This window comes from Grammomys surdaster, unplaced genomic scaffold (assembly GCF_004785775.1).
Source record: "Grammomys surdaster isolate TR1022 unplaced genomic scaffold, NIH_TR_1.0 124903, whole genome shotgun sequence".
Classification (NCBI taxonomy): domain Eukaryota; kingdom Metazoa; phylum Chordata; class Mammalia; order Rodentia; family Muridae; genus Grammomys; species Grammomys surdaster.
In genome coordinates, this window is record NW_021619838.1 from 124,193 (window position 1) to 149,633 (window position 25,441).

The window sequence follows — 25,441 nt, forward strand, 5'->3', positions numbered from 1 at the left end:
GCCAAGCTGGAAGTGGCCTGCGTTTTCCTAGCCATACTCACCTGGTAGTTACATGATTCCTAGGACTAGTGGCAGAACCTGTGTCAGTCTTCATCCTGCCTCGCCACTGGGGTGTCTAGAGTGCTCCCAGCAAGCCTCTCAGGAGAGGCAAAATTCAGTTGGTAATGGGGATCCTCAGTCTGCATTTTCCCAGTGGGAAACAGCAGTCTGGGATGATTGCTGTGGTTCCCTGTCTCCTGAGTACCCAGGCGCAGCTGTTGTTGGGAGTTGGGGTCCCTGGTCCACATTTCCCCTCAGGGCATCCGAGAGTCAGGCAGGAAGGGGAAGGTAAAGCCTGGGTCTGGGAAAATAGGACTTGCAGCTGGAGCAAATGGCTGGCAGCAGGGTGCAGCAAAGCAGGCTCCTCCCCCCTCCACCTGGGTGGGAAGAGCCTGTCAAAGAAAAAATAATGGGTGGAATCTTGTTGCTGACAGCTTGGAACAAACACAGCTCACCCAAAACTTAAAATTTGCATGCTTCTTTGTTTAAATGCTTGTTCTTTTCTCTAACAGGAACACTTAAAACAATGATTGTTGGTTTCTCTCCCCCTCCCCTTCCCGCTGTGATCCAGTTAGTTTACCTGAGTGGAGGCTGAGTTGTGGGGATGTAGGGTGGGAGATTTTCTAATGGGACAAATTGAATGGTGGAGGACAGAGGTGGTGTACACAGAGAAACAATATTTATACAAAATAATTTATTTTAAAATGTAACATTCATAATGGCCAGGGACAGCTGGCAAGTTCCCGCTGTGGTGCTATGGCAGGGGCAGAAGGTGTCTTTCCTTTTCATTTTCACTCTTAGAGAACCAGATGCTCAGCATCCCCAGTAGTGTCTTAAGAAAGAAAGGATGGCAAACTCCTGTTTTGGCAGTTCAATGTGTTCAGGAAGACCAGGCACCTGACCAGAAATCCCTGGATTCCTTTCCCCATTTGTATGACAGGGTCCCAGGGCAATTTCTGGAGCGTTTAGAAGCCTGTAGTTCTTAGAGGCTTTGAGGACTCTTTTGTCCTCATTGGCTCCTCACTGGCACTTAGTCCTGGAGAGTAAAGGACACATGTGTCCTATATGGGATTCTGGGGGACCAACTAACTTCAAAAGTTGCTGTATTCTTGATCTCAGTGGGTCAGAGACCCATCCATAGAGCTGTTGGAATAGCTGGCCTAGCCCAAGTGGTAACCCTAGCTGTTGGCTAAGAGCTCAAGGGAGAGGGCATCGGTGGTAACAGTGGTGGTGACAGTGGCTGCAGGTGGCCGGTTAATGCAACGCAGATTTCCAGTTTTGAGTGCACACTGCACAGGCCAGAGTATCACACAAAATAGCACCAGCAACAGCACAGAAACCAGTGCTACACGACGCCAGTCCCCAAAGCGTGCCCAACAGCGGGCCAGACGACCTGGGTTGGGTGCAGGGTCTTGGACAGGTGCAGGTAGGGTGGGCTCAGATGGTTTGCTCAGGCCTACATCCACACACACAAAGTCACTGGCCTCTTGGCCAGAAGTGGTGGGCAAGGGGCGGCAACACAGTTTGGTGCCCTCAAGCCACACAGGCTCCTCTCTCTGTAGGTGCGCTGGCATCTTTGCCTGTAGTTGACGACTGGTGCGCAGTGCAGGAGCCCCAGCAGCAGGCACAGTTGTGGGCTGTCGGCAGAATGGGCAGGGCACAGCTTCTCTGCCAGGACGGCCTGCAGGCTGAGCAGCTGCCAGCCTAGCCAAGCACTCAAGACAGAAGACATGAGCACAGGAAAGCTCTTTGGGTGTCTTGAAGATATTGTCATAGCCTGAGAAGCAGATGGAACACTCCAATGGAGAGGCCACCTTCACTGAGCCAGGAGTACTGGGGGACTTGAGGCTGCCACCTGAGTCAGGAGTACTGGGGCACTTGGGGCTGCCACTTGAGCCAGGGGACCTGGGCACTGAGGCTGTGGAGCTGTTCTGGCGGTAGGGTGGCAGAGCTGTACGCCATAGCCGCTGGCCTGACGACATGATTCTGAACTGTAGAACAGAGACAGGACATTATGAACTGCCCTTTTCCTGAAAAGCCAGTTTGTCACACCCCCTCTTTTCTTACCCAGCATCAAACCCAAAGATTGCAATGAAGAACACTACCTGTAGGTACCTCCAAAATTCCACCCATGTCCAAACTGTAACCTATCCTCTTCCATTCATTATGAGGTCAAGAGTACCCCAGGCACGGACAGCCCAGACAGATTTCAAGAATAGAGGCCATGTGCTAAAGGTTGTCAACACTGATGGCTGGACACCTGTTGCCCATCCTTCCCCATGCTAATAACGAGAGTGGCCCACTACAGCTACTATTTTTATCTATGCTCTGTAAGGGTGAACTCATGCCATAGAATAATCATAACAGCTCCTCCATTTGGAGAAGACGGCTCCAAGGTGGAGTGACTTAACTAGGTTCTTTCTGGACAAGCCAATTGAAAGCTGGGTCCTGACAGGCTCATGAGCTATCTGTGGCTCTGGATCAGGTGGAAGGAGTTTGAACTTGGTCATGGTATGGGTCCCTGATTTGTATAACATACAACTGAGTTGCTGACAGCTGTTTAAGGATTCTGGGGTCTCTGGGAGGGCAGCTGGACCCATAGAGCTCCAAGAGACAGGGTGGGCCTTAGTAGGGGCCCAAAAAGCTTTTGAACAGCTGCAGCCTGGAATCTGGGGCCAGCTTGTTTAGTAGGGATAAGAACAAGTGCCAGAGGCCTGGGATTAAAAATGTTCCATAACCAGTGCCCAGAGGACACCTCTGCCCTGTTGTGCCAGTATTAGTCACTCCACTGCCTGTCAAGGAGAAGGTGGGATGTACAAGATCAGGCCTTCTTTTTTTGGCAGCTCACCTCACTTCTCTGAGAGGAATCCTAGAAACACACTGACCACTTAGTACTGTTTGCTTACAACACCACTACCATCCCCTACCCCCACCCCCACCCCCACCCCAGCTAGGACTACACCTCAGGAGCCATAGGCATTCTGACCAGATTAGAATATTCATCACAAAAGCCTGAACCTTATAACCCATGGAGCCCAGCAGCTACAGCAGAGATGACCCATCTCTCTGCCTCACTTGTCAGCCCCAAGTAGGTAGGTGAGTGAGTGAGTGAGTGAGTGAGTAGAATGGCTTAGAGATTGCTGAACCATCACTGGGTCTATGAATCATCTGACATCACTGTGACATCACGAGAGCCCCAACCTTCTTGCATGAGATGTCACCACTTCCTGGAAGCAGCCGTGGTCTTGGCAAGGTCTAACAGTGCCTTGGATCTATCCTCCACTGACCTGTGCTGCTCACAGGACTGGTTCCTTGGCACCAGGCCTCATCTTCCATGAAGGGGCCTCACCCTGAGATGGTATAGGTGAAAGGTCAGGACGGGCTGAGCGGGCCTTACCTGGTAGCTTGGGGTCAGCAGTTCCTGGGCATGATCCTCTTCACTGGTCACAGCAAAGCTCTGTGTCTCTAGATTGACCAGCTCTTGGCTAGAGCTGGTTTCCCCTCTTTCAGGTCCGTCTCAGCCTCTGCTCTACCTGGCAGGTGTTCCTCTAAAGGCTAGCAGCTGACAGCCTTCCGGTGGCACTGGTCTGGCCACCACACCTCTTCTGTGTGTATGTGGGAGTGGAGGTATGATGCCTGTGTTCATCCAGGAGGTGGCTGCCTGAGACAGGTGTGAATTCTCAGGCCATGAGGTTTGAAGCAGGTTTATTTATACCCTCCAGAACATGGTGGCTGGGGGGTGTGGCTCTGAACTGATGCAATTGGCTGTTCTCTTCCCTGGCAGACTCAGAATTGGGTGGAGAGCCAGAGGAAGGGTTAGAGCCAGGCCTCTTGTCTTAGGATTCCAGACTAAGCATAGATGCTCAGGTACTCAAACCCCTCTTCTCTGGAAAGTAAGTATGCCCACCTGATCCCAAAGCATGCTCAGGGTCTCTTCACTGAGTCTAGCCCACTTTAAGATACAACCATTTGCTCCTTTCTGCCCCATCTCTGTGCCCACCAATGTCCTGTTCCTTCTTCTTCCATCTCACCTATATTCTCACAGTTGTTTCATGCAAGGTTCCCATCTGCTGCTGCTTCAGCATCCTGCTGCCTTTGGGGGACTCCTTGTTCTGAAGTCCAGGAAGCAGGGGTACAAGGTCAGAGCTAGGCAGGCCTGGGAAACAGCCTAGATGTTGGAGTCAGTTAATATTAGGGACCCAGTCACAATAGATTGTGGGTACCTGCTTGGGTACCATTTATTTTATACCTCAGGAAGAAAGCCTCTAGTCTTCATCTGTGCTTGGAAAGATGGGGTCTCAAGAAGCTTTGACCAGGTAACACAGAAGAAAATGTTGGTCTAAAGGGCTGGTAATATCTAAGGTTGGGGCAAGGAGTATCACACTGGAATGGACTGGACTGGGAGTGTTGGCAGTAACACAAACAGCCCCTGGTCTACCTCATGCCCATTGGGCTGAGATATCCTTATTGACCAGACTCAATAACCCCAGTGGATTTTTCCCCACCTACTTTGGTCAGTCCAGGTTCTTCCCTACCCCTGATGTTTAGTTGTTTTCTGGCACAGTGAATTGTAGAGTTCTGAGATGGGAGCTCACACAAAGGCCTGTGGGGAGGGTATGTTGCTAGGAGGACCTCATCTTAGGTGGATGGCCTTAGGTACTCAACTACCTGCAGGTACCCAATGACCACCCAATGGTCCAGATCTCTGGAAACTGCCACAATTTTGCTTCTAGATATCCTTATGCTCAAGGCCAACTTTCAATGAAGCTAAGATATGGGTGATCATGGGAACCTGTGGACAATGTCCTATCAGAAGAGGAGGCCTGAGCTCTGGAAGGATAGAGGGTCCCCTGCCTAATTCCACAAGTACTAGGAACCTAATTCCATGAGTACTAAGAACCAAAAATGGGGCCCAGAGAAGTAAAGAATTGAAGGAGATGGAGTCCTCGGGAAGGGGGGGGGGGGTAATCTAGGATTGTAGAGGGTATGAGGGTGCTGAGGAGAGAACGCTGCTGAAGGCCCAGCCCAAGTCATCTGTGTAGAGTATGAGTCTGTGTCACATGCTGCCTTTAGGAAGCTGGAGTCCCAGATGTTCTAGGAACAATCTTCAGAGAGCTCCTGGGAATATTCAAGCTCTGAGATCACCAAGGCTACCCAGTGAGCAGTCAATATCCTGAGGCAAATGTGCTGTGAGGCCTTAGGAATCTATCAGGCCTCACAGCCCTGGCCTTCTTCCAGGTCTGACCTCAAGGGGAGTCAACTCCCAGCTGGCAGAGGGACCAGGAATTGGAGGAGCACAGACCAGTACAGGAAGAGCCCAGACTACATTGTCTAGGGCAGTAAGTGGTGTCCATCTTGACTCTATCCTAAGTAGCAGCAAAATGAAATTGCCAAGCAAGTGAATGTGAGGATGTGCACATCAACATAGTACTACCACTGAGCACATGTATGCATTTGTGTTAGCATGTGCCCACAAGGTCAACTTTATTTCTTATCACCTCACTATTGGCCCTACAGCCCTAAGGGCTCTCGACTGTGAGCCTCTATCCTTGTATCAAAGTGGCCATACCCTCTCAGTAATAACCCCACACTTACCCTAACTAGAGTTCTCTCCACCAAGGCTATGGACCTGGCTACAAGTCTATGGTGGTGCACTGTTGGGAGATAAGGTATGGTAAGTAAATAAGGTCTTTTAGGACTAGGACTTTTCTTAGGTTTCAGTCTAAGACCCATCACTCATCTATCTCTGCCTACCTGGTGCTGGTCATCTCTGACCATTCTGCTATTCCCCAAACAATGGACATGAAAGGTTGGATGCACATTCTTATTTGGTACTGGTTGCCCTATGGCCAGAATTTCTCCTAAGGCATCAGCTGCTAGCTGAATAGAAACTAGTTTCTCACCATAAGTGCTGGGATGAACAGGTAGACTTTGGGGTAGGAGGTGCCCCTGGATTTGATATTTTGCCGCCCTCCCCACCCCCTGCCCTTTGAGAGAGTTTCTCCATGTAATAGCTCTGGCTGTCTTGGAACTCACTCTGTAGACCAGGCTGGCCTCAAACTCAGAGATCTGCCTATCTCTGCCTCCTAGTGCCAAGATTAAAATATTAGATATGAGCCACTACACCCAGTATTTTGCCCCGTTTTGGGGGGTTGGATGTTTTGGGGGATACCTGGTCTCATGCTGTCTGAACATAAGGTGGCCTAACCAAAGGTATCCTTCTGCACCCAGCAGTGAGGACAAGGTCTCCAGACCTATATGAAAGCCTCAGGTAGGACTGACTACCTGATGGGTTTGTTCTGTGTCAGTTCTTCCTGTGCTCGTGACTAAGCAGTCCCAACCCCCTGTCCTATCACTCTTATGGTCCCTGGTCTGGCCCACCTCCTGATGCTGTTGTTGATCATATTTTGTCCCACCATCCTTAATGGGCTGGCTTTAGAACACTTCCAGTGCTGCCTAATAAAAACCAGTGGGTGCACAAAGGAATGAAGGTGTGAGAACCAGAAAGCAGAGGGGTAGGGGATGGGTAACACATGGAGGTGGCTGTAATAATCTGGGGTTTCCACTCTGGAGTGTCTGAGCACATGCTATTCAGGATGAGCTGAGAGAGGAATCATCTGTGACCCCCCAACCCCCAGGGAGCCAGACTGGCAGACACTTTATCATGCTGCCTGCCCTTTTTGCTGTCAATGTCCCTTTCCACTTTTCATTAGAAATCATCCTGGGGAACCCTAAACCTTAAGAGTGTTTTATGGGGTTAGAGCATCTAATGCTGCTGTAGGCCCTAGAGTGTCAAGCTGCTGAACAAAAGGATACTGGGTCAGATTCCATCCTGTAGCTTATATTACTTGTCCCCAGGGCAAGGTCATTGATCTCAGCACAAAGGATCTGGGCCTGGAAACCTACATCTTAGTCTGACAGGTTCTTACTCCCCAGAACTTTTCTGAAATATGGCCAAGGGCAGAGGGATGTTCTTTGGAAGCCACAGGCAAGAAACTCATTTGAGGTTTCAACAGATGTCTCTGGTCACAGCCCTTTAGCCAGTATATAGGGAGATCTATAGACATTACAAAGCAAGGGCAGTGTCTTAGTAAGTGTTCTATTGCTTTGAAGAGACATCATGACCTCAACAACTCTTAAAAAAGAAAGTATTTAATTGGGGCTTGTTTATTGTTTTAGAGTTTAGTCCATCATCAGAATGGCAGGAAGCATGGTAGCACATAGGTAGACATGGTGCTGGAGGAGCTGAGAGTTCTACACCCAAATCCACAGGCAGCAGGAAAAGAAAGCCACTGGGTCTGGCTTGAGTTTTAAGATCCCAATGCCCACCTCCAGAGATACACTTCCTCCAACAAGGCCACCCACCTCCTAATCCCTCTCAAGTAGTGCCATTCACTGATGACTAAGCATTCAAGTATATAAGCCTAGGGGGCACCAGGTAGGCATTCTCATTCAAATTACCTGGAAGGACTTCTAGAATCCCTATGCGCTCATTTGGCACTCTATCCAGTTCTACCTCAAGTCAGCAAACATCTACACATCTACACAGGGACTTTGAGTAGGACCAGTAAGATGGACTTAGTTCTGCTTTCCCCAAGGGTGAGTTAGATCCATAAACTGTCAGTAGCCCCCTCAAAGCCTAGTGATGCATGTAGTCTTATCTGAAGAACCATGCCATGCTTGATTGGCACCCTCTACCTCAAGTCCTGAGGAGCTGGGTCATCTCTTCATGCAAGACAGTATCCTGAAATGCAAGGGGCGACATGTGGAACAGGTACTGGACAAGGAAACATGAGGGGATAGGTTGTGTTGTACTGCCAGTCCCACCAGGCAACTGCAGGTTCTGGATCCTGCTAAGGGGTTCTTCTTCCCCTCCCTAACTCCTTGTCCCCTGAACACAGCAAGGGGGTAATCAGCCCCCACATACTGAATAGATGACCCTTGGGAAAATAAAGCTAGAGGTGAGAAGATCTAGTCTAATTTGGTCCAACTCTGAATTGCTGCTGCTACCTGGTTCAAGTCTGGGAAAGCAAGCTCATAACACTGTGAGTAACATCAGATGTGTGCCCAATGTTGAAAAAGATGCTAGACACCTTTGGACCATACACGAAGGGTGGCACTGGTAATCAGGGTACTTCTACAGAAGCACATGGCCAATGCCACCAACCACACTAGCAACTCACAGACATAGCTTCTGGAGTCTTGGAAGAGCAAAGACAGGACTGCTGACCAGCATGATCTCACAAGCCCAATGGGACAAGTGACCTGAAGTGTTCAGAGATGGAGGCTCCGTGGATAAACATTTTACTTTGAGTGCCCAGCCTGAAAGGTAGCTGGATGGGAGTCTGTCCCTGGGAGACAAGGTTCTGCTGGCTTCTGGAATCAGAAAACCTAGGACACTCAATTCTGCAACTCTGAGAAATATATGCTTTGAGAGGTCAGCAGCTAAATTAGCAGGCTGACACTAGAGCAAGCTATCTCTGGTACCAGTTTCCAGGTTGTGTTTTTTCCACTGTTGGAATCTTGGTTTCACTCTTCTTAGCTTGGTGGTGATGGAGAGATTCCTGTCTAGCATGGGCTCCAGTGGGTGGGCTCCAGAAGATTTGATCATTTGGATCAGGCCTGTGCTATAGCTGTTATAGATGCTGTTACTCTTAAGGGGCACAGACCCCACACGACTTGCTCTTGAGTCCTCAGGTCTCACAGATGGTTACTCCTGATAAACCACACAGTGAAGATCTCATGGCATGGAGATCAGCATCCCCCTAGCAGTTGTACATGTCTGTCATTGGGAGTCAATTCTGGCATATCTTAAGGCCCAGGCCCTTTGTGTATTGCGCTCACTGGAGGGGAGCCTTGGGTCTCCACTGCTGTACTGTGAAGTCTCAGTTGACCTCTAGATCAGACGTTGCTGATGTGGGCCTCCACTGTGGAGAAGGCAGAAGGATCCCTATTTTTGTCTGGGTGCTGCTCACGCCTGATGTATCTTGGCTTCCTCACTGAAATGGGGTCAAAGACAAGCTGAGTCAGAGATAGGTAAGTTCAGGTCTTTGTCTGCACTGCTGGCTCTCAGGAGCATATTGAACAGCCACAGGGCACAAAGCCCATATATGGTATTTATTCTAACAAAGTGATGCTCATCAGGCTCCATTTGTCCAATGGCAGTTTCTTCTAATGGAGGCTCCCATGAGCTCAGCTATTTCCTATCGGACCCCCTCCCCGCCAAAGACTCCACACCCCTGGGCCTGTATTAGAGCCCAGCTATTCCTCAAGACAAAAGCATAGATCATACTTGCATTTTGCACTACAGGGAGTTAGATAACACCCTTTAAAGATAGGACTGCACCCTGAGCTTTGAAGCCCATGAACATAACCTTTATTTGAAAAAAGGTCTGTGCAGATTCTATTAGGATAGAAGGTGAGATCACCCTAGATTAATCAGGTAGACTTTGAACCCAATGACTAGTATCCTCCCAGAGAGAAAGAGAGACATGTCTGATATGGCCACAAGCCACAAGGGGTATAAGATACTAGGAGCTAGAAGAGTCACGAGGGATTCCCCACCCATCAGGCCTTGAAATGCACCTCTCTCACCCTCACATCTTGATTTCTAACGTTTGGCTCCAAGAACTATCAAGAGATGTGGTTTTATTACAGTGGCCAGGGTGTGTATTTGCTATATAGTCACTAACTATAGTGCTACAGGTCCCTAACAACACCTGTAAGGTCCTCAGGGATAAGGCTGCCTTGGAGAACTTGGAACAAGGTATGTCTAACTTCATCAAGGATCTATTTTATCTTCAACAGAGAGAAGCAGTGTCACTGGTTCTCTATTCTAGACCACTGCACAAGGAAGACAATGAGATGGGAAAGAAGTTAAGTAAATCTGCTCCAGGGCTTGTAGCTGTGAAACATCTCGGTTCACGGCCTCTTCTATACACTGAGTTTTAAACACTCAGACAGGCTTGCCAGGGAAAAGCTCAAGAACTGACCTGACCTGTTCCTTGCAGCTCTCAAGCAGAACTAGACTTGGACATGGCTAGAGGAGAAGCAGAGAGTCTGGCCCTATGCTGAGAAGACAGCATGGAAACCATGTGGGTTGGTAAGAAAGAAGGGTAGTGCCTGCTGAACACTTGTCCTTTTCCCTGCCTTATGGAGCAGTCTACTTAGAATGTGTGAAGGTAGGTCAGGTCTCAGAGACGGACCTTTATATGTGGGGGTAAAACCATAGAATAGGCTTTGAAGATAGCCCACAATAAGACCCTTCCACCCAACTCCCATAACATGCTGCAGCCTGTACCTGAAGACTGTGGCAGGGGGACCATTGCAGCCTTGAAAAGAGAAAGGCAGAGTGAGACTTGGATGGCCTGGCACAGGTACACACAACCCAGGTTCTCAGCCTAGTTGAATAGGTTACTTACTGTTTCACCAGGCTGCAGGACAGGGGCTGGGGAAGAAAATGGAGTGTCACTCTGCTGCCCAGCAGCTGCCTCAGCTCTGAGTGCCCTGAGCACCCTGAGCCTGGACAGCTGCTAAGCCACATTTCTTACCTGGGGAACTCTAAGCAGCAGGGCCCAGCCTTACATCCTCAGCTGTAATAGCATCCAAAGGCACTGTTGATGAGTGTGAGCACAGTGGTATCCGGACACAGTGGAGTACCTGTGCCTGCTCTGTATTTGTTGGGGACCCCCTAGGCCCTGAGTGGGTCAGACCCTGGATAGTACCTTTGAAGCTAGGCAGGTAGAAATTCAGCCATAGAGGGAAGTACCTCTGTCTCTCCTGTAGAAAACTTCAGGAAGCTTACTGGAGCGCTTGAGGTAGAAGAACCCAGCCACAGAGAGGATGAGACCTGTGCTGATGAAGAGTGTCCCCAGGAAGAGGGAAGCTGCCACATGAGAACCCCCTGCAGACAAACCAACAGCTGCCAGGAGAGCCTGGGTTTGGGGAAATAGGTATCCAGTGTTCCTTGCTTAACCCCTGGGGATCACCATTCCCCAAACATACCTGAGCCCCTACTAGGTGCCAGCCACGGGTCAGAGACACCATGAGCCCAACACATCTAGCCACAAGACAAGGGACGTCATATTGCCCACTCTTTCCTGGTCCAAGATAATTCCAGGCTCCAGAAATATCAGATCCTGGGCTCTCTCCATTAGACTAGCCTCAGCCTCTACATTACCTGCTTTCTGATACATGCAGTTGCCTTCTGCTCATCTCCATTTGTTTGGGGTCAAGACATATTAGGGGGTTGGTAGTTGACAGAACAATGTAACTGCCAGCTATGGGAAGTATTATCCATTACTGTTGAAGGATTAGCCCAGGTTAGAGTGATGTGTCCCTAAAGTGACTCCGTTACCTCAGAAGAGGCAGTCTTCTATTGGAGCTCAGTCTAGCTCCCTGACATATGAGGCTCCTCTGCCTTGGGCATATTCTCTCGAGCAGCACCAGGCCCAGACCCTTCTCTTTCCTGCCTGACCACACTAACCCAGACATATCCCTCTACCCTTTACTCCCTAGGCCTTCATTTAAGGTGAGCTTGAAGGCTCTGGGGATATAAGCATCAGGTGATAGGGCCTGCCCCTTCCTTGAAAACAGATCAGGAGGTATGGCCTATGTGTTTGTAGTCTCATCTGAGGCCTGCATCCTACAAGAGCAAGTTGGGCAGCCCTGAGGGCTGCTATTAAATAACTGAAGCTCTTTGGAAACCATGAAGTATCTTTCTCCGATGGCATACCAACACATGCCCATACTCAAGCTAAATGACCTCAGCCCCAGAGGATGCTGAACCTCTTCCTTAACCAGAGTTCATTATAGAAAATACTTGACTTCAGGACTGGCACTGGTACCAGTACTAACTCTAATGATGTACCCCAGCTCCAGCCCCAGGTTGCAGATAGGGCTACAGTTCTGGACTTATCAACTAAGAGACTTACCAATATGTGGCTGTCCAGGTGTCCCTGTGCTTCTGTTCATGGGAAACTGCATGCCCCGTCCAGTGACTGTGGGAAAGCAGAACTGAGGGGAGGCCTTGGCCATGCCTGCGACCCTACTGAGGCCTCTATATATAGTCCTAAAGGGATGTCTTAGAGATGAGAAAGCAAGGAGCAGTTCACACCCACAGCTATCCTCAGTAAACAGAACACTCAGGAAGGGATGGAAGGAGCTGCTCACTGATAAACAATACTCCTGGGCAAGGTGAGTACTGTCTTTGCGGTTGAAGAAGACAAGTACAGTAGTTCCCTTGGTTTCTCCCCAAATTGGACAGGAGGACCCCTGTGAAGTCTGGGGGAACTGGGGCAGATAGCTTGGAGAAGACATACGAATTCTGCACTCGGAGCCATTGTATGTTGGGAGGGTCTCATTCCAGCACCGGACACAGCTAGCGCTCCCATCTGCATTCCAGTGCCTGTAGCAACCTGCACCAGAAGGAGGCAGGATCTTTCAGCCAAGGGAAGTCAGGGTCATCTCATTGTCTTCTGTAAGCTTTTCTGTATTGTGAATTGGTAATTTTCAACTCAAGAACAGTAATATATTGTGGAAGTCTGTAGAGGCACAAGCTCCAATTCCAGAAAAAAAAAGTAAACTCAACAGGAAGCATACTGCTCTCAAGCAAGTTCCTGTGGATGTCTGTCACTGAGCCAGTCTTTTATTTTACTGAATCCTTTGGGAGACTATTTTAAAGTGCTTGGGACAGAAACCTAAAATAATAGGTACTATTTGAAGGTCTTGACTATCCACCAGAACCACTTCCTCCAGGAGACAAGATGGCTGCCTACCTTGTATCAGTGAAGCTCTAAGTACAACCGTGTGCCCTCACTTGGGTCTCTACATGGGGCAGGTGTCCATAGGTTTGTTTGTTGTCCCTGTATCATTTCCTAGGGTCTCTGTAGCAGGATCAAGCCAAATTTCTATCCCAGATTGGTACTGACCAAAGCTCTACCTTCATGCTTAGAGTGACCCAGCCTGCACTGGCTAGTGATAGTTGTTTCCCTTCTGGTGAGTGCATTCTGAAGACCATCTTAAGCCTTTTCTACTAACATCCACAACACAGAAGATGAACAGACATGTTCTAAATACATTGACTGGGTACTAGAAGCCAGAGTTGGATACTGGGCAGTATATAGAGCTAACCCTTAATAGTGAATGTTACAATGTCTGATCTGACCAGATGGGTTGAAATGAGACAGGAGCCTTTCTATGGTGGCAGAGATAGTATCAAGAACAATGGACAAATGGTCTAAGAGGGACATCAGGCCATTCCAGCTCTAACAATGCTGTGGGCAAATGACCACACAGGAACAAAGTCCAACTGCTCAGTTCTACTTGGGTGGAAGAGTCCTACTCAAACATGGAATCATAAAACGAGGAATAAGTCTCCTATAGTGGTCTAACTTTCCTCTTCTCATCAATTCAAGGTATGAGAAGATCTCATTGGAGGCATATGTATGTCTACTAAAGGCAAGACCAAGGAACACAGGGCCCTCAGTATAAAACCTAGTACAAAAAATGAGATTCTCAGCAGGTGTGATAGCTCATGCTTTCAATTCCAGCCCCTGGGAGACAAAGGCAGGTGGTTCTCTAGGAGATCCAGGCCAGCCAGAGCTACACAGTGAGAACTGGTGACAAAATCAAACCAAACAAACAAAATGTGAGCTCATCCCTAGAATCATCCCTTTTACTAATTTCTTTTGTTGAGATGCAACTGAGTCTATCAAGGGCTGCTGCTGGGTTGCTAAATTATGTTGAGAAAGAGGGTGGCCAGAGAGTCATGTGGTAGCCCTGCAGGCTCCTGTGCCTCCCTACACAAACTTGGTTATCTCCATTCCTGTACCTATGCCCAGAGCCACTTTGGACTTTAAAAAAGAAACCCAGGAAAGTTCAGCTGCTGTAACTTTAGGTTAGAGGGCTGATGAAGGCCCTTTGGTATCCTCACATTTTCTCTGCTCACCACAGAACAATGTCTTTTCTCTTTGTCACCACGCTCATCCTTGACCCCCACCTCACTCCAGCCTCACCATTTTGTCCATGTCCTCCTCACATGACAACTGACCAACATTTTGAGGTGCTTGCTTCCCTGAGAAGTCCCTCTGGGTTCATGTAGTCTTGAGTGTAATGGAACTCAGGACAGGTGCCAAGGCGTACCCCTTGACAGAAAAAGGGATAGGTCTGGGTCATTCTAGTCTAAAACAAACAGCAACCCAGGGTCTTGCCTCAGGACAAGTCAAAATAGTGGGTGGCTTTGACATCTCACTTGGGTCTTCCTCTCCTGGATGCCCCTATTTGCTTTCTCTCACCAGCTCTGAACTTCACCTTTGGCATGCTGACACTGAGGCTGGACTCTCCTCTGTAGTGGAGTCATCCTGTGCACTGAGGGTAGTGAACAGCACTCTGGCCTCCACCTCCAGATGCTAGAAGCATCATCCTGAACTTGTTTAGCACCAGCTATGAAGACCAAAAATGTCTTCAAACATTGCTGGATATTCCAGGGTCAAAATACCCCATGAGGTGCTGGAGAGATGGCTAGGCAGTTAAGTGTACTTGCTATTCCTAAAGAAAACCCAGGTTTGGTTCCCAGCATCCACGTGGAGTTGCATAGTCATCTATAACTCTAGTTCTAGAGGATCTTATACCTTCTTCTGACCATTGAAGGTAGCAGGCATGCATGTGGTGTAATACATATGTACTTATGTACTTACATATATATACACACACACAGGTAAACACTTATGCATAAAATAAAAATAAATCTTAAAAAAAGATACCTCCAAAACCTTCTGAGTTCCTGGAAGCACTGTCCTGGCTTAGTCTCCTCTGAACCCTGTGCTACTTCTTCTTCCTCCTCCTCCTTCTGAACTTTCTCCTCCCTGTGCCTTAGCCCTTTACAAAACAACAGTTCCCCTCAGGGTTCTTGCATGGACTAGACAAAAGGTATGGCTAGGTGCTCAAGAAGAGTGCCCAGGCAGATAGGCCTTCTTTGCATAATGCCACAGCCTATGCTACCCCACCCCCCCACCCCTCCAGCTGTCTTGTCACTGAGAAGTAAAAAACATCCAGGAATGCTGGTGGTGTGGATTGTCTGCTATATACATGCAACAATGATGCTTACCTGGGCCACAGAGACCTGTACCTAAGCAGGTAGCATTGAAGTCTACCACATCCATACAACACTCAGGTTGCTGGGCCTAGACAAAAGACATCAGTGAGACAGGTTGGTAAGTCCCTAGCTCATCTCAAGGACAGCATTGATCTTAACAGGGCCTTACCTGTCTCATCACCCACAACCCTCAAACTGTCTAAGATCAAGTGACATCCCTTCAATAAGTGAATATTCCTACTCCATTCCTTCTGCAGCCTATGTTGGAAGAGCACAGGGGAAAACTCCAGCCCTAGACATAGAGATAAAACCTGGGAGTTACTAGTACAAACAGGTTGGGGTACCCACCTATCTACCTACATGCATCTGGACTACATTCCTGTCACGTCATATGAGTCACTATCCAACAGGTCTTTCTCATACTGGCTCCAGGTCTAGACTGCAAAGCCTATGATCAGTGAATATTTGATGACCGAATGAGTCACAAAGTATAAGGCTAGAATCTGACCAGTGTATCCAACAACAGCTACCCAGTCTCCCAAAGGCCTGCAAGGGTACAAACTAATGGATTTATATAAACTGGCCTAGGGCCTGGGACTTGGAACAGCTTGGCATAGTGTGGCACAGAACAAATCACCCTAAAATAGAATATTTAGACATTGGAGAGAGCTCAGAATGAAGTCTTTGACTATCTCCTGCCCTTTACCAGCAAGGACAGGCTAAGGCCCTCATAGAGTGGTGCCTTCCCTGTATTGATAGGACAATCCCTGGTCTCTGAAGCCAGAAGGACAAGAATCTGAACAGCAGCCTGGTTAGGACCCTAGTTAATGACCAGATCATACCCTCTGTCCAATCACACTTTCTTAGAAACATCTCTTTTACTCAAACCCCAACATAAACATACAGGTGACCCTATTTTTTTATAGAAACCTTCAAGAAATATAAAACTTACATTGTTTGCCTTTTCTCTATTTTTTAATTTCTAAATTTTACTTATTATTGTTTTACTTTGAGACAGGATTTCTTTCATTATATAGCTTTGGCTGGTCTGGAACTCACTGTGTAGGCCAGGGTGGCCTCAAAATCATAGAGATCTACCTGCCTCTGCCTACTGATTGCTAGGATTAAAGGCATATACCATGATACTCAGATGTTTCATTTATTATTATGATTATATATATGAATGAGTAAGGGCATGTACATGGAGATCAGAGGACAACTTTTGGGAATCCTTTAACTGTAGGTTCCAGGGACCAAACTCATCAGGTTTGGCAGCATGTGCCCTGACGTATGAGGCATCCTGTTAACCCTGTTAACTTTTGTTTTTAAGACAGGGTTCCAGTCAGGTGGTGGCATGCCTTTTAAATCACAGTACTTCAGATCTTTGAGTTTGAGGCTAGCCTGGTTTACAGAACAAGTTTCAGGACAGAGAAACTTTATGCCAAAAAAGGAAGGAAGGAAGGAAGGAAGGAAGGAAGGAAGGAAGGAAGGAAGGCAAGAATTCATTATGTAGGCCAATCCTACTGTCTCAGACTCCTGTGGGATAGGACTACAGGTTTGTATGACCATGCCTGGCAGTTCTGTTTTTGTGACCTGAGCTTGGTTAACAGAAAGAGTAACAGGGACACAGCATGGGAAAGATGAAAGCCATCCCTTTCATTATCCTTGGCCAAGTCAGTAAGGGATTCCTCATACCATCACCCGCAGCGAGGTCCCCATCCTGCCTGGCTTGGGAAGCAGAATAATGGCACCCCATTAAAGATACCAAAGCTCTCACCCCACTGGACTGTCACTGGCTTTGTTCAACACTTCTGGTGGGAGCTAAGATGCCTGACCATGTGTGCCTACCAGTCATGAACTCTCCTGAGTAAGCAACACCTGAGCAGGCAGTTCTGATGGTGATTCTGCAGAGACTGTAAGTCAGTTATAGCAATAAGTAGGTCTGTAAAGAAACTTCTAGAAAACAGAACAAAACAGCTGATAGGTAGATTTCAAATCCTAGCAGTAGACTCCAAGGGGATTCTACCAGGGTTAGGCTAGTATCAGTGAACTCTAAGTTCAAAGACTGAAATTTTTATGGGGTAAAGATCCATTGCCTATGAGGAAGCTTCAACTTGCCACTGGGTACAAGATTACCTACCTTGCTTTCTGTGGACTTGCTCATGCCACCCATCAGAAGGCCAGTCAGGAGCATGAGACACTGCAGTGCCATGCTAGGGAGCTGACAGGGAGATCTGCAAGGCAGAACAGTGTGTAAGGAGGAGGTACTAGTAAGGGTGGATGGAGCTGAGAGGGACATAACTGGGAGGACAGAACCAAGGCAGAGAGGGTAAGACTTTAATGGAAAGGGAAGTAATATGTAGTCAAAGTACCCTTACCTGTCCCTCCAGGATGAGAGCCACAGGTACCAGATCCTCACCACTTGGGGACCAGTTGTTAACATAGACAGGACTCTGGGGAGCTCATAGGCCTGACCATTGCAGTTTTAAGACTCAAAACTCAGGAATCAAGGCAGGTGGGCAAGACCTTGATTGAGAGGGATGACCTGGTGTTCCTTCTAAAAATACCATGTTCTCAGGTTTCTGAAAGCAAAACCACTGTACCTCTCATTTCCCAGGATGTAGACACACACTTGTCCTATTGAGCTCCTAATCACATGTTAAGTACTACTGACACAATTTGGCTTCCTTCTGGGTAGCTAGCTAGGGGTTTGGGGTGACATGGATTCATTGGGAATTCTTAGTGATACAGTATTCTGCCTTTATGAACTTGGGGAAACAAGAAGATGTAAAACCATGGTCCAGAGTAACACCCAAGCTTAAAAATGTACAGGCACAAGCCAGGCATGGTGGCACACTCCTTTAATCCAAGCACTCAGAAGACAGAGGCAGATGAATCTCTGAGTTCCAGGCCACCCTGGTCTACAGAGTGAGTTTCAGGAGAGCTAGGGCTACACAGAGAAACCATGTCTTGAAAAACCACAAACAAAAACAAACAAAAAGTGTAGTCACAGAGGAAGGATCTGGAGACCAAAAAAGAGCACAAATATTGCAAGAAGACTTCTACCTTAGAATACTTGGTGCCTGCAAACTGCTGCCTTATATGTCTCACTGTTAGTATAATAGAGGAAAACATGCACCTACCTCAAAGCCTTGAGGTATTATCATGTGTACAGTCTTAATAATTTTTCCTGTTTTTTTTTTTTTGTTTTTGTTTTTGGAGACAGGGTTTCTCTGTATAGCCTTGGCTGTCCTGGAACTCACTCTGTAGACCAGGCTGGCCTCGAATTCAGAAATCCACCTGCCTCTGCCTCCCAAGTGCTGGGATTAAAGGCGTGTGCCACCACTGCCCGGCAATTTTTCCTGTTTTTGAGATAAGGGTTTCATATATCCTTGGCTGACTTTGAACTCAATCTCAAACAATACTGCTTTTTTTTTTTTTTAACTTTTAAAACATTTTTACATATATGGTGTTTGTCTGCATATATGTCTGTGTACCATGACCAGGCCTGGCACCTGCAGAGGCCAGAAAAGACATCATATCTACTGAAACTAGAATTACAGATAGTTGCAAGTTACCCTGTGGGTGCTGGGAATGGAACACAGGTCCTCTAGAAGAGCAGCCAGTGCTTTTAACTGCTGAGCCATCTCTTTTCATCTCTCTTATCTCCTGCTTCTAACACTGAGTGTTGTGATTACAGATGTGCAATATCAAGCTCGATTTATGAGGGCTGGGGATTGAATCCAAGGCTTTGTGCATACTAGATAAGCAACTGAGGTACATCCACATCCCTTTTAATTTTTTTCAAAAATCACTTTATTTTATGTATATGAATGTTTTAACTGTATGTATGTATATGCATCACATGTGTGCTTAGCGCCTGCAGAGCTAGAAGAGGGCATCAGATTCCTGGAAATGAAGTCATAGACAATTATGAGCTAGCATTTGGTTGCTAAAAACCTAACCTGGGTCCTTTGCAAAAACAAGCGCTCTTAACCACTAAGCCATATCTCCAGTCTGTCTCTCCCTGAAATCCCTTTCACAACAAACTTATGTTAACTCATAAGATGGTACTTATAAATCAGTCAGTCCAAAATAAGATTTAAGAAAACTTTTTTGCTATAAAGTTATCTCTTAAAAGACAAAAAACTTGCCGGGCGGTGGTGGCGCACGCCTTTAATCCCAGCACTTGGGAGGCAGAGGCAGGTGGATTTCTGAGTTCGAGGCCAGCCTGGTCTACAGAGTGAGTTCCAGGACAGCCAGGGCTACACAGAGAAACCCTGTCTCGAAAAACCAAAAAAAAAAAAAAAAAAGACAAAAAACTTGCCGGGCAGTGGTGGCACACGCCTTTAATCCCAGCACTTGGAAGGCAGAGAGACAGGCGGATTTCTGAGTTCGAGGCCAGCCTGGTCTACAGAGTGAGTCCCAGGACAGCCAGGACTACACAGAGAAACTCTGACTTGAAAAACAAAACAAAACAAAACAAACAAACAAAAACAAAAAAGAAAGAAAAACAAACAAATAAACAATAACAACAAAAAGTTAACTTGGTACGGTTTGGTCTACCTAGTGAGTTTCAGGCTAGCCAGAACTACATAGTGGATTTCTCAAAAAAACAAAACCAGGACTGGAGAAATGACTGAGTGGTTAAGAACACTGGCTATGTTTCCAAAGGACCTGGGTTCAGTTCCTATCATCCACATAGCAACTGTCTGTAATTTCAATTCCAGGGGGTGAGGTCTCTGAGGGCACTGCATGTCTATGGTACATAGACATGCATGTAGGAAAACATTCAGTCACATTAAAGGAAAATAAAACTTTAAACAAACAAATAAAGTTACCTCTTAAGAGACTAAAGATGTAGCTCAGTTGGTAAAGTGCTTGTGCAGTGTAAACAAAGTCCTGAGTTTTATTTCCATTATCACATAAGTTGGTGTGGTAGTATACACCTGTAATCCAAACACTTGGTAGTATAGCTAAATAGTAAATTCAAGACCAACCTGAGATACCATGAGATATCATTATTATTATGAAATAATAATAAATAAATAAATAAATAGTTACCTCTATGAAGACTTTTTACTTAGCAGAGACCACTGAAGCATTGAAATAGTAGGCAAGCTGGGCATCTCCAGGTCTGGAACAATAGTAGTCTGAGCTTCCTAGATAGATGAATTCTAAGAAAATGCAGAGAAGTTTCAGTTTGAGGCTAGAAATGAGGAATTACACTCTCTGGCCTAGGGCAGTGGAAAGCCCCACTTGAGGGATTATGTGGGTCCACATGATCCTTAGGGGTTCAGGATGATATAGGTCTAGTCCTATCAGCAGAAGAAGTAAGAATTTGTATTGTAATTCACTTTATACTGGATTTAAGCCAGGACTGTCAAGGCAATGACCATACTGCAAGGGGCAGGAGGTGGTCCCCAGGCCTGCAGGAATTATCTGTGAAGCCTTATCCAGAGCCTTTCTGGCACTCATTAGTACATGCTTTTTTAATTTGTTTCAGGAATGCATACTGAGTTTCAAATACTTTCTGTCCTTGATTTAACTCTTCTTTCTAAGGTATGAAGTCTTCTTAGAAACATATTTATATCATAGTTTGGCTGCCCCTCAACTGTAGGATGTAATCAAATTTTAATTTTTCTGTGAATTTAAGATATGCTCACCCATAGACAGTATTTCTCTTCCCTTTGAGGAAAACTCCCAGATGTTAAATAGACTCTCCTACTCTCTCTGAGAAAAGCATCCCTAAGCTTAGGTCAAGTAAAAAAGTCCAGCATTTTAATCAACACTGCCATTTGTTACATGTCAACTGTACTAAAGCATAATTTCCACACAATAACCAACATCTACTTAAAATAGACAAGTCGGAGGGTTCTGAAAAAAATGTGCATTATGAGGCCACCACTGCAGCAAAAAAGCTATCAGTATTGGAGCCTTCTATGAGGCCCCCTTCCTCAACCTACAGCTGCAGGCAACCAAGTTGACCTTGTCACTGCAAAGCAGCCTATAATTTCAAATAAATAGAACATATAATATAAATGTTCCTCTCATTCAACACTAAGGATCTTTAGGTGTACTTTGTTATATGTGTTCTGTTCATTACTGTGATTGTTATGAGGCTAGACCCCATTTCCTTTACCTATCATCTGCTAACAGTTCTTGAGCTGATTCCACTATTTTGGAAATCGCAGGGCCTTGAGCACACACTATGTGAACCTGTATTCCTACTTCTCATAGGTAAATACTAAGGGATTGGTGTTGGATCAGAGAGGCATGTTTAACCTTTCAAACTTTCAATACTATCTCTTTACTTTCCCACCAGTGGAGCAGAAGAGCTCAAAGGTATTGCATCTTCACCAATATCTGGCAATGTACTGGTGGGCAGGCACCTAGTGGTATCTTATGTTCTCAGCATTCCCCTGACTAGTAATGGTTGCTATCTTTTCATGTCATTGTCACATGTGTGTCCTATTGAACTGCCTTTTCTCATCTTGTAAGTTTTAATTGGATTATCTTCCAATTAGATATGACAGTTCTGTAACATGTACTTATTTACTATGTGTGTCTGTGTGTGTGCATGAGTATGTACATACATGGCATAAAACACATGCTGTAGCATGTATGTGGAGATCAGAGAACAGTCAGTCAGTTCTCTTCTTTTACTATTCGAGTTCCAGATATCAAATTCAGGTTGTCAGTCTTGGTTGTAAACCCCTTTACTCACTGAGCCATTTCACTGGTTCAGCCACTCTGAATATAATTTTTAAGTTTTTGATGATTTGTTTATGTCTTATATACACACCTGCTGTGCCATGTATGGAGGTCAGCAGACAACTTGTGGGAGTCAGTTCTCTTCTTTCACTATGTCAGTTCTATACATACTTTTCTGTTGTGTGTGGTGTATATACATGTTTAGAGGTGTGTGTATACCAGAAGTCAGCATTAATTACTCTCTACCTCATTTTGGGTATTTTGTGTGGCGCATGCGTGTGCAAGTGTATATGGGTTCACTCTCTCATGGCACATCTGGTGCTCAGAGACAGACAATGCATGTCTTCCTCTACTATCCACCATTTTTTGTTTGTTTGTTTGTTTGTTTGTGAGACAGGTCTCTCTATATAATCTTGGTAGCCTTAGAACTAGTTGTGAAGACCAGCTGGCCTTGAACTCAGAGATTCCCCCTGCCTCTGCTTCTTGGGTGCTGGAATTAAAGGTGGGTCACTATGCTCAGTCCTCCACTGTATGTTTTGAGGCAGGACCTTTCACTGAATCTAGACCTCATCACTTTTGCTGGATGGTCAGCTGGTCCTGAGGACCTGTTTTCCCCCCTACCCACTCAAACTGGGATGAGAGATGCACACCAAAACACCTATTTTTTTTTTAATAGGGTCTGGGAATCTGAATTCAGGTTTTCATGCTTATACACACATTTTACCCTCTCAGCCTTCTACCCAGTCCCCATCTACTGTATTTTTTGAGACAGGCTCTTTCATTGAACCTGGAGCTTATTGACTCAGCTCATAGTTGGATTTTTAAAGATTTATTCTGAGTTCAAGGCCAGCCTGATCTACAGAGTGAGTTCCAGGACAGCCAGGGATACACAGAGAAACCCTGTCTCGAAAAACAAAAACAAACAAACAAAAAAAGATTTATTCTTAATTAGATAATTACACATGTATATATTTATAAACATAAATGCCGGTGCCAGTGGAGGCCAAAAGAGGGAAATAGATCCTAAAGTTGGAGTTACAGGTGATTGTGTGACATGAGTCCTGGGACTGGAACTCAGGTTTTCTTGTTGAATATCTGTTCTTAACCAATAAGTCATTACTCCAGCCCCTAAGAAATATTCATCATTATTATCATCATTTGGTTTTGTTAAGACAGGGTTTTTCTATGCATCCCTGACCATCCTGGGGCCTGGAACTGAAGAGATTTGCCTGCCTCTGCCTCCAGAGTGCTGGGAATGTGTGACACTATTGTGTGGTAGCAATGCTCTTTAAACAAGTTACCTTATAGATCCAAATTAACGTGGAGAACAAATGCAAGCCAGTTCTGAAAGGTTGTGACAGATGCTGCTAGTGGACAAGAGAGCTCACCTAAGATGAGCTCAAGACCATCAAGATATGTGTTTGCTTTGTTTTGGGAAGACTATTAAGGCCAGGATATGGAAGTTAAGAAAAGAAACTATCAACTGGGTGATGAGGCCGAATGCCTTTGATCACAGCCTGGTCTACAGAATGAGTTCCAGGTCAACCTGTCTCAAAAAAGAGAGAAAAGGAAGGAGAGAGAGGAGGTAGGGGATAGGGGTAGAGGAGAGAGAAGAAAGGGGAAAAGAGGAGAAAGAAAGAAAAGAAACTATCTGCATAATTCGGATCTGTAGTTCCTTCTACAAGCTTCTAAAAATAAAAACAGACTCAAATTATTGGCTAGCTCTTAACATAGTTACCAAACTATATATGAGACTTGGATCAACCTGGTGAAGCCAAGCCATGACTTTCTTGCAGGATTTATAGTAGAGAAGCAGGGGCTGTAAAGCCAAAATGTTAGAAAGCCCCAGATTCAAATCCTGCCTCCACCCCACCTATGCCACACACAAACACATACACGTTAAAAAACAGAAACAAACAAACAAACAAAACAACCCAACAAGATTACGGGCCAATAGACGCAAGTTAGGAGCTGGCAGGGACTACATGGCCAAACCCCTTCCCAAAACAAACAAACAAACAAACAAACAAAAAAACAAACTACTGGGCTAAGTTAGACACCTTTAAATTTAATAGGTCTACTGAGTTGAGAATTTGTTAAGAATATAGTTGCGTGGAGAAACTGCAAAGGGCAAAAGCCGAAACGCGGTAGGATTTGTAATATGCTGATACAGTGGTTCTCACAGCAAAGTCCTCAAGAAGACCACATCCCGTGGCAGGACCTCGACCACTTCATGACACCAACAGACCAATGGAAGTCCCACATCTCCCACGTCCTGCTCCGCTCCGCGCACCTCCGTGCTGCTTATGGTCCATTTTCCCCTTTCAACCTCCCCTCCCTCCATCTTTCCATTCACACCATGCTCCACTCCCAGCTCCATCCGTACCGCCTCATCACTGACAAAATGGCAGCCAGAGAGGGTGGGTACTGTCCCGCTAGGCCTTAGATGAGTCCTGGAGTCTGAGCTACCCGGAGCCCTTATCGTGTAGTTGCAGCAGCCACGTCCGTCAGACCAGGGCCTTCACTCACCACACACCAGTCAGGTTCCTCTTTCGTACCGGCCGCCTAGCGAACGCCCCGCGAGCGCCCCCTGGGACTTGTAGTCTCTGGTCCTCCCCCGCCCAGGCATTGGCGAGGGCTGCTTTAGTCAAAAAACTACAACTCCTAACAGCCTCCTCGCCCAAGAGCGTTTGTCCAGGATTCTCTCAAGGCAGCTGGTTAGCATTCGGAGCTCTGGTTGGGAAATGTAGTCCAACAGGACTTGAACCTAGGGAGGGAGAATAGGGAAGGAGTAGAGTGGGAAGGAAAAGACTACATGCCCCAATATTCCTAGCGGCGGCCAATCATCGTAGTCCTTGTTAGGTGGCGGGCCACCAGTGCCTGACTTGGTTCTAGGAGTGTAACGTCCGACTCTCTTGTAGAGGATCACAAAAGAATTCAGAACTGCCACTCAAGGCTACGGTAGCCTTTGAAATATTTAACTGGAGGTAGTTTGCGATTGCGGTGGGGTAGATGCTTTTCAAACTCACTCAGAACGTATGGTTTGATTGGCTAGCCCCATTTCAAAGTGAATACAAAGTTCAAATTAATTCTTTTGTAAAAATCTGGGCTTTCTAATATATCTTTTGTATGTCTGCTTGGAGATCTGGACTCCGGTTCCTCCCAAGTGGGAGGCCACACTCACGCTAAGCTGAACATGGAGCATGTGAGGTCACCAAGTGGAATGCTTAGGAGGAGTCTTGCCTCTGGCCTACCTGATCACCTCGGTCTCTTTCACTTTGGAGGTCTCAGGTAGTTGGGCTTCTTCACAGAAGCTATCCCAAGACTCCTTTGGACGCGCCACAGTGACACAAGGAGGAGACATTGTACCTTTTGCAGTCCACCAGCTTACATTTTCTCTGAAGTGGGGTCCGACCACTAGGCAGCACCTGGAGAAAGCAAAAGTGTGTGCACCAGGGCTATGTTTTGAATAAAGAAAGAGCATCTGTCAGGCTTGGTTCTGGTTTTTTCACCCTGGTCTCAGGCTGCCTCCAGTGAAATGACACTGCCCAGCGTTTGCTCTCCACTAGGCAGGCCTTCCTCACGTCCTCGATA

General features: G+C 46.5%; 2 protein-coding genes across 9 annotated transcripts; both read right to left on the reverse strand.

The window, feature by feature from the left end:
- Positions 1–794: 794 nt before the first annotated feature.
- Positions 795–5,222, reverse strand: Rnf223 (ring finger protein 223). Its single transcript, XM_028784879.1, has 2 exons — positions 3,437–5,222; positions 795–2,030 (listed from the first exon to the last, which is right to left on the reverse strand). Exon 2 carries the CDS (start codon positions 2,019–2,021, stop codon positions 1,218–1,220), a length of 804 nt encoding a protein of 267 aa, XP_028640712.1. The 5' UTR covers positions 2,022–2,030; positions 3,437–5,222; the 3' UTR covers positions 795–1,217.
- A 2,867-nt stretch (positions 5,223–8,089) lies between these two features.
- CUNH1orf159 (chromosome unknown C1orf159 homolog) lies at positions 8,090–24,407 on the reverse strand. Of its 8 annotated transcripts, XM_028784893.1 has the most exons (10): positions 24,234–24,404; positions 20,198–20,310; positions 17,274–17,367; positions 15,146–15,221; positions 12,360–12,455; positions 11,973–12,038; positions 10,808–10,942; positions 10,461–10,486; positions 10,340–10,370; positions 8,090–9,038 (listed from the first exon to the last, which is right to left on the reverse strand). In XM_028784893.1, exons 3-10 carry the CDS (start codon positions 17,343–17,345, stop codon positions 8,941–8,943), a joined length of 600 nt encoding a protein of 199 aa, XP_028640726.1. In that variant the 5' UTR covers positions 17,346–17,367; positions 20,198–20,310; positions 24,234–24,404; the 3' UTR covers positions 8,090–8,940. The 8 variants fall into 8 exon arrangements, with proteins under 8 accessions (XP_028640726.1, XP_028640721.1, XP_028640720.1 ...); XM_028784888.1 differs by having other exon boundaries at positions 11,973–12,455; positions 24,377–24,407; XM_028784887.1 differs by having other exon boundaries at positions 11,973–12,455; positions 24,234–24,391.
- Positions 24,408–25,441: the final 1,034 nt, after the last annotated feature.

Excerpts from the sequence above, each read along its gene's own strand:
- Rnf223 (XM_028784879.1), bottom strand. The coding sequence starts at position 2,021 with ATGTCGTCAGGCCAGCGGCTATGGCGTACAGCTCTGCCACCCTACCGC.
- CUNH1orf159 (XM_028784886.1), bottom strand. The coding sequence starts at position 17,432 with ATGTCCCTCTCAGCTCCATCCACCCTTACTAGTACCTCCTCCTTACAC. Across the intron at positions 15,222-17,273 it reads GCAAGTCCACAGAAAGCAAG|GCCCAGCAACCTGAGTGTTG; the intron begins GTAGGTAATCTT and ends TCTTTTGTCTAG. Across the intron at positions 10,943-11,972 it reads ACCTGGACAGCCACATATTG|GGGGTTCTCATGTGGCAGCT; the intron begins GTAAGTCTCTTA and ends GTTTGTCTGCAG.